The following is an 18,919-nucleotide window of genomic DNA, read 5'->3' on the forward strand; positions in this document are numbered from 1 at the left end:
GTAATTCAGAACTTCAATGCCTTTCTCACCTTCAACACTCTAGACTCTCCCTGTGAGTTTCTTTTGTTCCTCAGCTATATTTCTAATGAGTAGGTACTTCTCAGTCGATTCGAGTATGTATAGGGTTTGCTGCGAGGTATAGGGTAAGGTTTCCACATATATCGGATTGCTTTGATGAGTCCCTAGAACTTGGGTATATGGGTGGTCGTTGGTTGAGTTTTGGGGATCGGGCGTAGGTTGTGATGCATTTTGAGAAGTGTGATAAGTGGTGGTTTGCGGGTATTGGGATGGATGATGGTGATGTTGTTGAGGGGTTTGCATTGGTGGTGGGTTAAGAACATCTCCTAATCTACTTGGTCCCTGAAGGACCTTATCCATGTTTGGCTCTCTTGGCCCCATTAATAATGTTCCCCAGATCGCACATGTCCAGCAGTAAGTAAGCTTTTGCCAGCTTTCCTCCCTCATCGTCGTACATCACTGACAATCCCAAAGTCTCTTCCTCATCTTCCCTTCTAGCTCAATTAGCCTTTGATCCAAGCATTCTAACCTCTCGTTTGACTTAGTGGCAATCTCCTTCCATTCCCTTATTGCCTCCATGTTTACTTTGTGTTGCTCCAGATGCTTGACTTCTAACTCAAACACCCTTTTGTGTAGCCTCTTGTACTTCACCTGTGCTTCGACCACTTCATCTATGATTATATCCTTCAGATTGACTCCTAGTTTGACGTCCCCGTCTACGTCGTCTTCCAGCCATGATAGATAGTAGTACATATGGCCGGCGTGATACCTGTCTGGATCAATAGTTTCTCCTTCCACAATGATCTTTTTGTTCCACATGTGTTGCGCTTCGAACTTGAATGGGATGACATCTTCCTTGAAATCTGCCTTGTACTGGACCATGTTGGAAACCCGAGGTATGACTTGTTTTCTTCCCTCTTGCCTCATTACCCTTATATGAGCGTAAGGGTAGATGCCTCGCAGCCCGATCAGGACCAAGTGATCAGTCCCTTTTGATCTGATGATGAACTCACTATTAGGAAACCATTCAAACATCCAATGCACCTGCTCGTCTGTTAGATTGCTGAAGAAATTCACCCAACCTACAACATTTCTAGACTTTGCAAACCTATCTAGAATAAACGTCATTTTCTTTGGGTGATGGTCGGTTATGTATTCATTTAGTGGCCTTCGCAGAATCTGTTGACGATACTCACCCCTCTAAAAGTGTTCTATCTACTAGACTTGTAGCAATAGATTGCAACCCTCAAAGTGTCCAAACCCATGCTTGCACCGATCTAGAGCACGGTACACCTCAGCTAAGATCATTGGGAAGATAGTATAAGTTTGTCCTTCGACACCATCCATTAAGGTCTTGGTGACCATGGCTAAGCGAGTATGAATTCTTCCTCCTTGCATCTGAAAGATAAACAACCCCAGGAAGCAGACAATAAAAATATAAACACGGAGATGCACCCATCCCAAAGAAGTAATGGCTATTTCATCATGATGAAGACGATATGACTTTCTATGCCCATAATGATCATAAAGAAACTCAAAAGGGATGTATGATTTCTTTAGACAAAGCACTTCATCAGTCTTCTTAAAACCCAACATATTCAGAAAACCGCGGGGAGTGCAATTTTCTGGCACTAGCAGACCCGGACTATCCCATGGTAACTTGGCAAAACCCCCTATTTTTTCCAGGAGAAGAGTCATTTCTATATTGCCAAATAGAAAAAAGAACATGGTAATGGCCTCAATTAATTCCCTATTTGGTCGAATGTTCAGCAAAGATGGCAGGACACCAGGTATTCTCCTCACGTCATTTTTATCACAAGGTGCAAGGTCTTTCCACCAATCAAGTAGCCAAGACAGGGCTGTTCTGGACCATACCAAACCTGGGGATTTCGTGTTTCATTTTCTGCAAACAAACAAAGGTTAGCCCTTCCCCCTCCATATTCGACTACTTATACAGTAATGATCAACATGTTGGCATATTTTCTCCAAGTGATGCACATAATATGATAGTGTCCATTAGGATTGTGGAAATCCTATTAGACTTTGGACAAGGTTTTATCTAAGTGGGTTGTTACGTCAATGACGTCTCAATCTGTACTAGGTTTAGCATGATGCATGTACATTTCAAATCGGAGTGTGGTTTCTAGAAAGGTCTAGACTGGTACTCTCAAGTGGACAACTTGAGAGGGAAAGGCACGAGACCGTCGACTTTACCGATGATCGACTAGTCTACCGCAAATAAGCCTTTCCGATTTAAAAAGATGACTTCAGGAAAGCGCGTACACTCATCAAGCACCGTTATATTGATAATAGGAACGAGTGGAGTATGATGTGGAGCATGATTTATGCAGAAATAATAACATGTTGCCAAGTATTTGCATGATAAGAATACATAAAAGCAGTAAATAACATAGTAAAGGTGAACATAAAAATAAGAGAAAAGAAAAGAAAGACAAAAAGAGAAGTCAATTTAGCTCATGAAAATGTGTGAAGACGTAATGAAGCAAGTAGGGAAATGGGGACGGGAGAATCATGATATAGTAATCTTAGACACAAAGAAGGAAATGGAGAGAGGTCATACATGCCATAGCAAATAAAGGAGAATAAGGGGAGGGATGTGCATGCCATAGAAATTTAAACAAATATAGGAGAATAAGGAGAGGGATGTGCATGTCATAGCAATTTAAACAAATATAGGAAAATAATCCACATAAGTCAAATTCGTTATGGTAAGAGCCTAAGTATATGCCCGGCAGAGTCGTCATACTGTCGCTTCCCGTTTTCTCACAAAAGCGGGCCTCAACGTGTGACATCTCTTTTAAAGGAGGTATTAAAAGAGAAGAGTCGTCACCTAATAATTTTTAAAGTGTGTTAGGGCACCTATTTACAAATAACTCTATTTGACTAGTCAGTATCACCAAATATTAGGTAAGAGCTCAAATTACCTCAAAGAGAAGGTGTTAGGTACTCTTCGAGGTCCACAATTATGGGTTCCAGCCGAATTTTAAACTATGTGGATTATGTGATTAGGCTAGGTGATCAAATAAATGAATGGAGATATAGAAGTCGAAGAGTCTTATCATAACATATGAGAATCGGTACAAATCTTTAATGATTACAAGGATATAACTACATTGGTCTATGTTAGATGACTAAGTGTAAATAACAAGTATATAAAGAAAGGGGGGTCCTAAGTTTTTTAGCCTAAAGGATCACCCCGTGCAACATAAATAATACTTCGCAACTCCCTTATGGTAGGGGGTTGCTCATATTATTCAGCGGGCACAGACTATCATCTCCTGCTACCCAATTACTATGTTGAAGTTGTTACTTAAAGGCGCTTTAATTCAATGCTAAACCATACCTTATGCATGCACTACCCGTCCTATGCCTATGGTCCATGAGGCTTTGGACCTACTATTAGGTGGTTCTAGACTTTACTTAGGTTGCTCAAAATGATAAAACTAGGCGACATTCAAAACAGATAGGACTACACACAATAACAATGAAAGGCTCAAGTTAACCTCCACACATAAGCACAAAAACACGCGATCATATTTCATGTTACGCAGTAGACAATTTCAGGATTAAGACATATTTGAGTCATTAAATCCTATAAGCATGGTTCCTATGTGATTCTGATTTTTGGTATTATGTAGGTAATACTGCATTTTTAGACTAATGCTTAGGCAGATTACATGCATTGTAAATCTTATAGACATAATTTCTAATTGTTTGCGCGATGAAACGATCTCAGAATTATGAATTACCAGTGTTGATTTTATAGACGTGTCCTATAGGCAGGATTTCTAATAATCGCATAGTAAGGCAGTGAATTCTCTTGAAAACACATGATTAGCAGCGTCGATAAACATCCTATAAGCAGGATTTCTAACAATTAACAATTAGACTTGATTTTATAACGCTTTTATACCTATAGGCATGTCATCTAAGTGAGGCAGTACAAAAGTAACATAAAGCAGTTGATCAATTATTAAACCTTATAGGCATGATATCTAGATTAGCAAAGGCGTTATATTATTGTATCCAATGGGCATGCTTATCTAAAGCGTTGAGCAGTAGACATGGAAACAAGTGTAGCAACACATTTCGACAAGCTGAGTGAAATGTGTGCATGATTCCTATAGGCATGACTTCTACTAGTGTGTAGAAATGGAGCATGTTAAACAAATAGCAAACAAGGCACGTAGACCATATAGGCGTTGTTTCTACCCATTTTATGCAAAAACAGAATATACTTATTTCTCCAATTTTACTAACTCCCCAATTGTTTGTTTACAAATTATTACAGGGCTAGATAATGAGTATAAGTACAAATATTACATAAAGAACCATCTGCGAGCCTGAGAACAGGCCCAAACGAAAGTAACCCAACACTGACTGGGCCTTCAACAGCCTCACTCTCCACACAACCAGCAGGCCCAAACCCCAAACTTAGCAGAAAAAATTCCATTAAACGTATATTGTCTATCCATAGTGATTTAGATTGGTTTGATGGGAGAAAATAAAAGAACACTACTGTTGAATTTTTCTTGAGCTTGAGCAAACTTGTTGAAGAAAGTTAAAATTGATGTATTAATTTTTAAAGTTTTAGGTTGAATCTAACTATTGAAAATTACTGAGTTGATATTCGAAGGTTGGATATAATTGGAAGTCATTTGCAGTTGATTTGAACTGATCTTGAAATAAAATACGTTGGTAAAAGTTTTAGATTCTAAGCTATGGCATTCCGTAAGATTTTTATGATCAAATTCTGGCATTTTGTTATATTTAGCCACAAATCTTGATGATCCATCATGATTTACCCTGGCGTTCCACAAGTTTTGCCTATCAGTTTAAAATTCCAAACATTCATTAGAATTTTACTACTGAATGTTAATCGCGAATCCATCTTAGTTTTATAAACAGATCAAAATTTAAACGATAGCATTAAACTGTTTTATTTGTGCAAGTCTCAATTCCTCTTTTCCACCCTTGATCTATTGAAACAAACCAAACCTACCAACCAAGGTAATGAAGGAAAAAAAAACAAGAGGGTTCCTTTCGTTTGGGGTAGATTTAAAATAATATCTTAAATATATTTTTGAACTTTTTATCTCCATAAAAGATTTAACAAACTCTAAATGTTAAATATAACGCGAACTGTGAAAAATAATTTAACAAAAACTCCCAGGAAAGTCAGTTAAAATCCTAAAGACCATAATACCAAAAACTTCATTAAACAACATAAATAAATCAAAAATAGAAAAATATGTGCTCCGTATATTGCAGGAAAAACTAAAACTAAACCTAAAATAGTATAAACAACATAAAATGCAACTTAAAATGTAAGTTCCCGTTGACCTTTTGGGCTGACAAGAACAAATGCTTATCCCATCAAATATTCGTTTCCAATGGAAAGAATGGGCAGATATTGGTTCCACCCATGACTTATTAAAGTACATTTTGATTTCAATTGATGGGCCATTAATGTTATCAAGTTGTAATTTGGTCGTTCTAGTCCATGCTAATTGCTAGTGAAAATTGTTTGGGCAAAATATAAAATTAATCGGACCGCTGGAACTAATTGAATTCGCTAGTCAAAAGAATATATATATATATATATATATATATATATATATATATATATATATATATATATATATAGACTTTTGACTAGCGAATTATTTTGGGAATCTTACAGAAATATCCCAAATAAGTCCCAACTTACCTACCTCTATCCATTATTCATAAACTTACCAAAACTAGTCAATCACATATAAAAATTGAAAACCCAAATAATTAAAAAAATTTCTCTCCAAGAATCACACGCAAAGAACTTCTTTCAGATTTTTAAGCATGATTAGCAACATTAAATGCAAGACGGAAAAGAAATTTCATGGATGAGGTAACAAATAAACAACAACAACAACAACAACAACAACAACAACCTAGTAGGATCCCACTAGTGGGGTCTGGGGAGGGTAGAAATTAGGTGATAAAATACAAAAAAGATATATATACAAGATTCCAAAAATCTAAGCAAAAAGGATCTTTTTCAATGGGTATGGTTGAAATTTATTGAAAACATATAGATGAGTCAATATACAAAATTTGAGGAAGATTGAAGGTGATTTGGTATCAAAATTCGTAGTTAAAATCGAGTTCAAAAAATTCTTATGCGACACATGTACCACACATGTATGTATACATGCATGGATATACATGTATACACATTTGATACAAATATGATACATATGTGATACACAAATGATACACAGTGTGATACAAATAACATTTTTTTCATGTTCATCTTCTACTTCGAATTTTCAATTCAAACCACCTTAAAACTCCATCAAATTATCCCAAAACTAAGATTCAAGCTTCTTAAGATGTACCCAATAAATTTTAATAACACCCACTCAAAAGAAAATAAAAATTTGATCTTTTTTAAGCTACAAATAGCTAATTGGCTAATATTAGTAAAATTTGGCTAATATTTAATAGTATTTTATTGTAACGATCCGACCGATCATTTTGAACATTTGCACTTCGCTCGGTAGTTTGAGGGCATGAGTAGCTCCGTATGATATATTATGACTTATGTAAATTGTCGGTTTTGGTTTTCAGGTTATTCGGAATCGATTTGGAAGAATGAATTTCATGATTTAAGCTTTAAGTTGGAAGAGTTGACCAAGTTTGACTCTTATGAATTTGACCCCAGAACAGAGTTTTGATGGTTTCGTTAGGTCTGGATGGTGAAATTGGACTTGGGCGTATGCTCGGATTTGCATTTGGATATTTCTAGAAGGATTCAGCGCTAAACGACGAAAGTTAAAAATTTGAAGGTTTGGAAAGTTCATAAGTTTGATCGGGAGTTGACTTTAATAATATCGGGTTCGGATTGTGATTTTCGGAAATTTGAATAGCTTCGTTATGTCATTTGGGACTTGTGTGCAAAAGTTGGATTCATTCCGGGTGGATTTGATGTATTTCGGCGCGAGTTTTGGAAGTTGAAAGTTCAAAGTTCATTCTAGTTCGAATTGAGGTGCAATTCGTCGTTTCGATATTGTTATGTGTAATTTGAGGCCTCGAGTAAGTTCTTGTTATGTTATGGGACTTGTTGGTATGTTCGTACGGGGTCTCGAGGGGCTCGGGTGAGTTTCAGATAGGTTTGGGTTGTGTTGCGCTCGTTTTTGATATTTCAACGTCGTTTCTTCAAGCATAAATAGTACCACATTAATAAATGAGCTTTAATTTCTATTTTGATTGAAGCATTAGATCCGTAATGCAATTACGGAGCCATAGAAAAAGAATCATCGAATTTGGACATCGTATGAGGGAGTTATGCTCATTTTAGTGTCGGAGAAGAGAGCTGGTGATGGTGCTTCGCAGATGCAAAGTCAGGTCCGCATTTGCGGCCAGCGGGTGAGAAAAATGGTCCGCAAAAGCGGAAATGACAGCTGAAAATGCGCATGTGCAGAGTTTTTGTCGCAAAAGCGAAAATCCCTATGTATAAAAAAATTAGACTGCATTCTTTTGGTATTTAGAGCAAATCTCGAGTTCTAGAGCTCTGATTGAGGTGATTTTTACGGCGTTCTTCTCGTCTTTTCATGGGGTTCAGTATCTAACTGCAACTTTTGTATTTTAATATGATCACAGAAGTTTATTTTTGAATTAATCCATATTTTGATTGGAGAATTGGAAGTTTTTATCAAAAAAATTTCTAAAGTGAATAATTGAGTTTTGAACATCGATTCAGAGTCGGAATTGGATGAAACTAGTATAGTTTAACTCCTAATCGAATGGGTTGTCGGATTTTATGAGTTTCGTCCGGTTTCGAGGTGCGGCCCAGGTTTGATTTTTGGGTCGATTTTGGGCTTTTGATTAAAGATTTGATCTTTATCGGTTGAGTTTGTTTCCTTTGTCATTAATTGATATATTCGAGTTGCTTTTGGCTAATTTCGATCCGTTCGGAGGTCGATACGTGCGATATGACATTTTTGGAGCATCGCGTGGCTTGTTCGGTATTGGAATTGGCTGGTTCGAGGTAAGTAACACTTCTAAACTTGGTGCTGAAGGTATGAAACCCCAAATTACGTGTTATGTGTTTGGTGTTGAGATGACGAACATGCTAGGTGACGGGCGTGTAGGCGTGCACCGTGTGAATTGTGACTCCATTATTTCTGTGGTACTGTGTAGTTACATGATCTTATCTGTAACCATGAAATCTCTACGTACTAGAGCAATTGAGTTGTGATCCATGTTAGAAACCATGTCTAGGCTACATGCTTATTCTATTGGGATCCAATGAGGTCATCCCTGCTGTTGAGTTATTTGCTTACATTGTAATTTCATACTCAGTCATATCCATTCATTTCATATCATATCTCAGTCTCTGTTGTTATATATTGACACATCATATCATCATTTTTTGGCTAGTTTCATGGCATTATGAGCCCGAGAGACTGGAGAGATTGATGACTGAGTGAGGCCGAGGGCCTGATTGTGAGGTTATTGATACTATGGCACGTGAGTTGTCCGTGCGGATCCAGATATTGATACTATAGCACATGAGTTATCCGTGCGGATTATAGTGCTTGGGCTGAATGAGCCCCTCCGGAGTTTGTACACACCCCAGTAAGCGCAGTTAATTTATATTAAGGGATTGATCTTCCCTAGGCATGGATCTTGCCTGAAGCATTTATATTTGGGGATGGATCTTTCCCGGGCTGGATTGACCATATACAGTACTGAGTAACTAATTGTCAGCTGCCATATATATTTGGGATAGATCTTCCCTGAGCTGGATTGGCCATATACAGTACTGAGTGATTGAGAATAATGAGTGGAAAGTGTGAGACAGTGAGATTGAGTACTCTAAGAGTGTGAGTACATGAGTTCATCTCCGAGATACATTGCATTTGACATGCACACTTGACATACAGGTATAAAGATGCATTTTTTCTCATGCTGTATGACATTGAGTCATTCATGATTTCACATGCATAGTGATATGTAGGCATAGAGATGTACTTTCCTCATGCTATTTGAAAAATGAAACATCTTAAGTATTGTTGAAAAGTTTTGGAAAAAATCACAATTTTACAAACCTACTCATATTTTGGTGATTTTGGCAAAAGATTTGATGTTTTATTGTATACTTGAAAAGAAGTATTTATTTTCCTGAATTTTATACGAGCTGAGCATTTATTTATTGAGTTAATTCTTGCACCATCTTTACTATAATGTTATGAACTGTTGCTGGTTATTGGAGTTGGACTCTGACCCTTATCCCAGTTCATCACTACTTTCAACCTAAGGTTAGATTTATTACTTATTGCGTACATGGGGCCGGTTGTACTTATACTATACTTCTGCACCTTGCGTGCAGATGTTGAATGCTGATGTTGCTGTGATCGACGAGAGCTGGATTTGAAGGCGTACCTGCGTTCCGGTTGCAGCTGCCTCTTGTTCATGGTATCCTTAGGTTTATAAAAATCTGTTTATGTACATTTCGAACAGCTGATGTATTTATTTCATACTAGTTTTGTAAATTCTAATTTTAGAAGCTCATGATTTGTACTACCAGTCCTCGAAAATTTTTGTATAAAGGCAGTTTTATTATCATTTCTTTCTTGAAAAAAATCTCATTAATTTGGATAGTTGTTAATTGGCTTACCTGACGGGTTTGGTTAGGTGCATTACGACTAGGTGAATTTTGGGTCGTGACGTTTATGAATTGACCAATTTTTATAATAAACTAGTTATAAATGGACATAAGTGATAGTTTTTCTATTATTTTTTGGAGCGATTAAAAATATACATTTCTCAAAGTCCCCTTTGCAAAACATAAGTACATAGGTCCATATTTTTTTTCTTTTTGCTTTTGTGAATATTTTTTCTCGGAATTGTTGGCTAGCTTAGAAGGAGGAAGATGAAGTCAGGCAAGAATTGAACATTGCACATTTAGATGGAACGAGTGAGCTCCTATTTGATCCTTGTCACTTATTATTAATACATCCGTTTCAATTTATGTGAATCTATTTACTTTTTAGTCCGTGCCAAATAGAATGACCCCTTTTCATATTTGGAAACAATTTACCTTTATGTAATTATTTATAGCCACACAAAATATATGTGCCTCATTTTACACCACAAGTTCAAAAGTTTCTCTTTTTTCTTAATCTCCGTGCCCAGTCAAATGGGTTCACATAAATTGAAACGAGGAAATATTATTTTTTGGTTAAAAGGAAACTATTATTAATACTTAAGGTTGCAGCACTACAAAAAACGCGGAAATTGTGGCGTTTGATATTGTTGCTTGTTGTCCGAAATTTGGTATTCGGATTTTACTCATATTTGAATATGTGTGTGGTTATGATTCTAATTCGAATATGCAAAACCTTAGGGAAAGTGCGAGCCAATCTACTCTTACTCAATAAATCACATTTCTGAGCGTTTTGCTTTTTTGGAGACAGTTCTCTAATGGTTTCTTAGAGCTAACTGATGGAATGACTTTTAAAGGGTTGAAACTTGGTTACCTGGTTTACATATACTTAGTAATCTGATAACACGGCAATGATAACATACTACTACTAAGTTACTTGAACATAATTCGAAAAACAAGTAGAGAGACGTTGAGTTCAATGTATATGGCTGCACAGCTAGGAAAAAATTCTTTTAAGAAGGAAATAGTGTAACATAAACTGAAATGGAAGTAATACCAGTTAGGCAACTTATGACTCTCACCTACTGTTCTGTGTTCACTTATTTTAGGGGAGGCAAATGATTATACATTTGCCCTAATGTCTGTTTTGTGGAATAGTGGTGCTATTGTGGCTTGTAATTTCTGGTGAATTTCTTCAATATCAGTTGTGGAAGTGTTATATTGATTGATTAGTGCTGGCGTTTGTGGGACATTGCTGAAGTTTGGGAGAAGTTTTGCTGTTGTATACTAACTGTTTGATACAAGTACAACTTACTGCATTATGGATTCAATGAAATTATGCCTGTGCTGCTGTCTGGAATGCTTACTTTGGAATTACTTTCTTTTCGGCGATGTTAAGTTTTGTGAGAAGTGGCAATGAAATTATGACCCATATGGTTTCTTTTTCTAAAATTTATTGGTTGTTAATAGTCTCTGTAACATATGCTGAAATCTTCTCTGTTGAACAACCTTACTATTGGTGATATTGCCGTCTCTGTGACCACAATGCTCAAAATGTATTGTTCAAATCAGCTTTAGATGTATGTAAGTGATTCATACGGGAATTTTGTGTTTGCTAAATTAGGGGTAGTGATGAATGGTTGAATGTTAGTAATTGCAGTGAAGGATGAATGTGCATATAACCTATTTGGTGAAAGGCTCAAGTGATTGCGTGTTATAATTATTGTTGTTTGCCTGACTTCTGATGGAGGTTCTTATCATATAGATATATTAGCTATTTGCTTATTAGTTTTCCATTTTGTTTCTTTTTTTTCTCTGATTTATTTTCACAATTAAATTTCTAATTTTATTTGTCGTCTGCTAGTTATGATCCTTCGTATTAACTAAGTGCATTGTTGCTTGATAGGCAGCTGAGAGCTCAAAAACAGGTGCTGAAATTATTAGGGTCGACGCCGACATTAAGCAATTTGATAGGTATGGCTAATCCTTTCTTAGCATTGAGTTACCTTTTAGTGTATATGTTGGATTCGTGCCTCTTTGTTGTATAATTATTTTATTCCGATATATAAAATATCTATGTTTACTTATAGTTTTACTTAGTAGAACTAAGTTGATTATATCGACAAGTTTTAGATGATAGAACTGATGATCATGAATGAAGAATTGATGGCAGTAACATATAATGGGATAGATCAGAAACTTAACGATGCATTATCTTTGTTTTTGTTGAATAAGTTGGATCAGGTGACTAATATTCTTTTTTATTTTGATATTATTGATGTTATCTTATTCTTCCTTTCTAGACATGTCAATTGATAAATCTTAGATTAGCAATCCACGAAACACACCTGAATATGCAGTTGGGCTAAGAAATTTTTTGGATTTTGCCTTTGAGTACGGTCTGTTGATGGGCGCGTAGTTAAGTGCCGTCCAAAATGTGATTTTAACAAGTGGCAAAGAAGAGATGTAGTTGAAGAGCACCTGATTCTCAAACCTTTTCCAAAAAACTACAAATTTTGGTACTTGCATGGTGAAGAATCAAATGCGACATTGCAACAGACTTCTCAGAGCACACGTCACATGTCACAGAAGATACTTTACAGCTCCTAGATCCAATGGAAATCATGATTAATGATGCATTTGGATTCACCGGGAACAATGTTAATGAGCATGGTGTGTCTTCTGATCATATAAATAGAGAAGAAACATTTAATGAAGGACACGTTGAGGGACATAATGAAGATTATACAAAGTTCTATGAATTGGTCGAGGATGGCAATCTACCATTTATATGAAGGGTGTACGAAGTATTCGAAATTGCCCTTTCTAATCAAATTGTATCATATAACGTGTCTTTGTCGAATGACTAACAAAGCGATGAGTATGATACTAGAATTATTAAAAGATGCCTTTGAAGATGCCCAAATTCCTGGTTCCTTTTATGAGGCCAAGAAAACCATCAACAAACTTGGTCTTAATTATACCAAGATACATGCTTGCCCAAATGATTGTATGTTATATTATGGTGAAGATGAAGGCTTCCAAGAATGCAAAAGATGCAAGACATCTAGGTGGAAGGATAATAAGAAGCAGCAGCCTGCAAAGATTTTGCGTTACTTTCCACTAAAGCCAAGGTTGCAAAGATTGTTCATGTGCTCTAAAACTGCTGAGTCTATGAGATGGCATTCTCTAGAGGGTAGCCAAGATGGATTGATGAGGCATCCTAGGGATTCTCAAGCTTGAAAAACATTTGACTTACTTTATCCTGAATTTGCTGCAGATCCTCGGAATGTACGATTAGGCCTAGTAAGTGACGATTTTAATCCTTTTGGAGCAATGGCAACAAACTATAATATCTGGCCAGTGGTACTTATTCCATACAACCGTCCTCCTTGGGATTGCATGAAGCAAACTTCATTCATTCTTTCAATGATTATTCCAGGGAAACAAATGCCCGGCAATGACATAGACGTGTATTTACATCCTCTTATCCAAGAGTTGAGGGAATTGTGGTACGATGGAGTGCAAACATTAGATTCTTCAAAGAATGAAATATTTAAAATGCGAGCAGCTTTGATGTGGACAATTAGTGATTTTCCTGGGCTCGGTACCTCATCTGGATGAAATAAATACACTCAATTTGCTTGCCCGGAAAACTCAATCCCGATCTTATTAATCTGGGAATATGCTGTCCTAATCCTAGAAAGAATCATCAAAACCACCGTCTTTTCTGGTGCTCTAGTCATAGTATGATTAAGGTTCTATACAACGATGTAGTGATGAAACACAACTTGTTCATCTTTTGATAAATTCTGGAATTGACCAAGTGGAATGATATTGACTAGTCCTTGGAGTTATTAGACTACGAAACGAATCATCTGCTTTGCTCTAGGCTACTGTCCTAGTAAGTAGGATGTAGGGTAATTATCTGAACCTTTTTCATACTCATTTTCTTCCTTGCAGTTTAGAGGACCCAACTAGGAGCTTCACTTAGACGTAATCAGTAGTAATGTTACAAAACCTAAGAAATTTAGGAACTCGAATGAGTTGACAAGTAGAACGAACACGTGTCGCTGGACATCTGAAACACGTGCTTTGGGTGAACGTATATAACCACATTATCAAGACAAAATTTCCATCCTGACACCAAATGAGAGCAATATGCATGTCTTTAAATGCATTATATCATGCTTTTAAGATAATCTTTAAATGCTTCAATTATTATCTGTTCGACTTCATTATTAGTTGGCGGAACATTTGCAGGCTGAAGTGTAAAAATGCTCGGCCTGTTTGTACCGAGTTTATCCCTTGTAAATCATACTTGCTTGTATCAAATAAAATATCTGTTCTACCTCTTCTTCCTACCTGTTGCACTGTTATTTTCTCTGCCATGTACTACTTTACATTCATGGGATGGTAACATAGGCAATCTTTTCTGCTAGCTGCACCTGAAGTTCATATTGTCTGAGTTTCTAAGCTGGTGTAGCAAATGCTCTTTTGTTTTCTTTTATTCTACTTTAAAAGAGAGCAAGGAATTGGATCTGCTTGATGAATGGTTCATTATGTTTAGCAAGGAATTGGATCTGCTGGTAGCTAATTATAGATGCCAAATCTTTATCAATTTATCAATGCTCTAGGAAGAGATCTGAGTTGTGTGGATTAGAGTTGTGTTGTCTTTTGAGAAACCATTAAGAGCATGATACTCTAGGATTGTTGGTATCAATTTGAATGCAGCAATTAGATATAACCGAGTTTGAATTCGATGTGAAGGTGGGAAAATATTTGCTCAAGTTGAATGGAGTATACATTGTGCACTCTGTTTGCTTTTGCAATCTTCCTTATGGTTCAATTAACTGATTATTGCTGGCTGTCTTTTTCTCAGGCATCGGAGTTAGGAAGTGGCGCACCGTCACCAATTGATGATCGACCGAGTACCAATTAGTAATTAATTTTAGGATCAACTATGTATTTTTGGGTATTATTGTTGAATGACATAATGAAACTTTGATGTTGAAACTTTGGAATACTTGTTTTATATGATGAAGATTTTGCTTATTTGATCTTTTATATTGCACTAAAATTATTATGAAGTACTATAGAAGTTTGAATGCAAGGGTGCATATTATTTCAAACATGATCATTTTTACATATTGGGTGTGGTCGGCAATCTCGTGTACATTACGGCTGTTTCAAACCGCCACTATTGACAAAGAAAAAGCCACAGTTAACCATTGCATATTACGGCGGTTTTCATATTCTATTATGGCGGTTTCACCATAACAGTATAATATACTTGTGGCGGACAGGATTATGGCGCTTTTTCAAGCCGCCGTAACGGCACATTTCGGCGGTTTTGAAGCGCCGTTATACGCAATTAGAACCGCTACAATTTCCCCGTTTTTTTTGTTGTGTGCGTTACGGCCATAGTGGTGCTAGCTACTAGTGGAAGTATCCATGAGCGCAATTGTAATAGTACTAGAGTTACTCATTATTTTCACAAAATATATAAGCGGACTTTTTTTTAAAACGTTATTTCTTCTCATTAACATGAAATATTATGAGCTATTTAAAAGTAAAAGTACATAAATATAAAATAATTAAAAAAAATAAAAATGTTGAGAGTTGAGACTTCACTTTGCAAGTTTAACAAATACTACAATTAAGATGGAATGAGGTGTTTTTCGACGACTCAAAGAGTCAAAAACTTTTTCTTATGAAAGAGTCATGATAAACCATCTCAACATCCTCGAGTTTACATTTAAGCTTTCGTAAGAACCTGCCATTTGCGGAAAGAAGACACATGAGTGAGTGAATATAAAAATTGGATTCCTGTATATCCTAGCTAAATGCTTCATTACACATAAATTTAAGAAACTAATTCTTACTTAATTAGTGGCAATAATCTGAGGCTACTTTCTGCTTACCATCCCTGTTTCCTTCTTTTATTTGTGATATAAAGGACACTCTATAATCTATTTACACAAGGATGATGGAGAAGCCTTTTTGGGCTAATATCCTATAAAATTAAACATTAGGCTGCTTAGACTAAGTTGATTAAATCTTAATTACTGCCTACAAAGCTTTGAAGATTGATGATCATGACTGTTATGTCATCAAGGTTTCCTCTTCTTGCAGATATATCTACAAGTTTCTTACAAGCCAATATCGAACTCTTTTCTTTTGCTACCACATCTACTGCTTCTTGGTCACTTACCTGCATGAATCAATATATATATTTTCAAATTAATTAGTTGAAGTTATAGAGTAAAAAAATTTAAGTTATATACACCGACAATGTACTATCAGATTTATTTTAAAAATTTACCTTATCCCACAAGCCATCAGAAGCCATGATGAGAAATTCACAATCAGAAGTTAAAGGAAGCTTCACAACATCTGGCTCAGAAATGATCCATTCCTTTAAGTAATTGTCTCCAAATGCCCTTGAAACTGCAAGTGATCCATTCACCCTCCAAACTCCATTGTGACAATACACAAATCCACCCTGCAATTTTACAAGAATTATTATTACTCAAAACTAACTTGACAGAAACATATATAAGCTATAAACAATTGACAATAAGACTTACTGCATTTTCGACTCGGGCACGTTCATCTTCCCTAGTGAGACGATGATCATTTGTTAGTCTAACAGCTACTCCTCCATTCCTACTCAAAACTGCTCTACAATCTCCCACGTTTGCTACATGGAGTTCTCCATTCTTCAACAGTGCACTAGCTACACAAGCTCCACCATTTTGACCCTGCATATGCAAGAGTACACATTATAAACATTAGTAATTAATGGTTACGTTGGAGAACTAGTTGCAGAAGTAACACTCTTATGATTTCCTTGTGAGTCTAACTTGGAATTGCACCGACAATATACAATTATTTACAGGATCGGGCTAAGATGACGTGCAACAATATGTAATTATTTCTAATAATCCTATTTTAGTAACTCAAAAAATGCATCGTTTATAATGCCGGATAATATAGAATTTTATGTTGTCTGTGCATCTTTTTTTTCCTTTCTTGATTTATAGATTTAGATCCCCGTCGCGTGACTCATAGGTCATAGCTAGTTTTTTTTGTATATGCTCTTCTCATTTCTGCCTCGCCACTAAATGATTATGCTAGTTATTGTTATATTCTCTTTCCTTTTTTTTTTTTGTACACTTTTTTGGTGGCGGGAAGAGGAATGCCTTTAGTGGTATTTGAACTCCACTGGGTTCTAACTCTGAACCTATTATTCTTGTTCTCTTAATTTTTTGGTCTATATCTACTCTTTTGTTTTTCTTTTTTTTCTTTTCTTCCTTTACTTTTTTGGTTTGCTAGTGAAGAAAAATAACAAATTGCGATGACAAATTCAAGAAAATCCATGGTAGATACAGTCAATACATATATACGTCTCATACTTTTGTCTACCTACCATTATGACAGTCCAAATTAAAAGAATCTTGAATCCCCTCATTAACTATTAATGACTAAGACTTTGACCAAGTCTGGCCAACAATTCTTTTAAATGACCCAAATTTTCAAAAAATGGAAAAAGAATAAACTAATAGTCATTGTCACACGTTAGTTGAATACGTACCAGATTAATAAATTCTTGGTCTGTGAACGAGTAACCTTCGCGTATGGCAACTTCTATGTACTTTCCTTCCTTCTTTTCAATACGTTCTAATTCTTTTACTATGTTTTTCCCTAGATTTTCAGCTACGAATTCTGCTGCAGCTTTGCCTCCATGTCCGTCAATCACAACAAAAAATGCCTATTAAGAACAAGAAAACATCTAATAAAAATTTAGTTGCAATTCCAAAAATTGTGGGAATAAATTAATTTAGAAGAAAAAACTATCAATCATGTTAATAAAGTTTTGCAGTGATATTAGACATGCATGGAATTATACAAAGATATTACATGAAAATTACTGACAAAATAACGTATTTTCGTATTTCAAATATACTACTAAAAAGTTGATGAAAAGTGAATGCATATAGGACTATCTGTCTTGGAATAACATGAAAAATTTGTAAAAAGGACCAAACTATTATTCTAAGGAGGAGAAAATCATACATATATAAATATAATTCTTGTTATATGTGGAAATAAATGAAAGAAAAATCTAATTATGGATTAACATTTCGGAGGTTGTGAAATAAAATCAAATATGATGATTTATGACTTACTTGATTATGGTCACGTAAGATATCAAGCATGGCACCTTGGCCATCTTCCATGACTTCTCTTCTTCCTTTTCTACAAGCAACCGAATAATTTCTTCCTTCAATCTCAAATTCTGTCTTCTCAAATTTCTTTCCAACCTCACCAAAATCCAAAGAAGGAACAAATGATGGTACCATAAGCTTTGCAGGTCTCTTTCTTGAATTTATAGATCTCCTAGCTTCTTCATTAGTACCCGAAAAAGACGGTATTTCCATCATCAGACCACCACCAATTAATCCATCCACATTTTGATCCTTATTGGAGATCGGCGAATCATTCTTGAGGAAATTCTCATCCGTGGGATCGTTAATTCTTGTTTTTTTTGATTTTTCTAGCTTCGAAAAGGGTTTTTCCTTTTCTAAAAGAAGCCATCGACCGAACCACGGGAGGGAAGATGGAGAAGGAGGAGAAGAAGGAGAAGGAGAAGGAGAAGGAGATGGGGTTGGTGGGGAAACAATAGCCATGCGAAGGGTTTTCCTAAGCCTACGAAGGAAATATAGAACGAGAGAAACTAGTGAGAAACGCATGAGAAATTCTTGAATATCTACTACTATCATTTTCCAATTGTAGCTGCAGGTTTGAAATATTTTCAAATGCATACAAGAAAAGATCAAACCATTAATTATTAGATGGAAACTTTTCAAACTAAAGGGAAAAATTGTTGAGAAAAGAAGAAAGATTTAGAGTATAGTTAAGAAGGAGAAATAAGAATGGTTCAACTGAAGAGAAGAATTGGAATCATAAAACAAAATTTCAGGTAGGAATTGTCCTTTAAAAGGAAAAGAGAGGATGGGGTTGGGTTGGGGATGACTTAATTAGGGTGGGGGTGGGGGTTAGGGTGGGTTAATTGCATGCAATGATTTGATTATTAGGTCAAAGGATGAAAAGGATAATGCACTTTTGGTTTTTGGTTACTACGATCTTGATTAACGGGTCAAAGGTGACAAGGAATGGTTTATTAGTATTATTTTCAAAGAGTTCTCATTTGAATAAGAAAAAATC

At 35.9% G+C, this 18,919-nt stretch overlaps 1 protein-coding gene and 1 long non-coding RNA gene across 2 annotated transcripts; one reads left to right on the forward strand and one right to left on the reverse strand.

Moving 5' to 3' along the window:
• Positions 1–10,327: 10,327 nt before the first annotated feature.
• On the forward strand, positions 10,328–14,741 carry LOC104086795 (uncharacterized). Its single transcript, XR_684182.4, has 2 exons — positions 10,328–11,662; positions 14,571–14,741. It is a non-coding gene; the product is annotated as an uncharacterized lncRNA (long non-coding RNA).
• Positions 14,742–15,493: 752 nt separating this feature from the next.
• LOC104086796 (probable protein phosphatase 2C 74) lies at positions 15,494–18,707 on the reverse strand. Its single transcript, XM_009591131.4, has 5 exons — positions 17,881–18,707; positions 17,286–17,462; positions 16,279–16,452; positions 16,014–16,193; positions 15,494–15,902 (listed from the first exon to the last, which is right to left on the reverse strand). The coding sequence occupies exons 1-5, from the start codon at positions 18,514–18,516 to the stop codon at positions 15,750–15,752; spliced, it is 1,320 nt and encodes a 439-aa protein (XP_009589426.1). The 5' UTR covers positions 18,517–18,707; the 3' UTR covers positions 15,494–15,749.
• Positions 18,708–18,919: the final 212 nt, after the last annotated feature.

The sequence above is a fragment of the Nicotiana tomentosiformis genome, chromosome 3, assembly GCF_000390325.3.
Source record: "Nicotiana tomentosiformis chromosome 3, ASM39032v3, whole genome shotgun sequence".
In the NCBI taxonomy this organism is placed as follows: Eukaryota; Viridiplantae; Streptophyta; class Magnoliopsida; order Solanales; family Solanaceae; genus Nicotiana; species Nicotiana tomentosiformis.

What these genes read in the sequence shown, in the direction of transcription:
- LOC104086796 (XM_009591131.4), bottom strand. Translation starts at nt 18,516, where the DNA reads ATGCATTTGAAAATATTTCAAACCTGCAGCTACAATTGGAAAATGATA. An exon ending in TCTTACGTGACCATAATCAA is followed by an intron (nt 17,463 to 17,880) that starts GTAAGTCATAAA and finishes TGTTCTTAATAG; the next exon opens with GCATTTTTTGTTGTGATTGA. An exon ending in ACCAAGAATTTATTAATCTG is followed by an intron (nt 16,453 to 17,285) that starts GTACGTATTCAA and finishes TTGCATATGCAG; the next exon opens with GGTCAAAATGGTGGAGCTTG.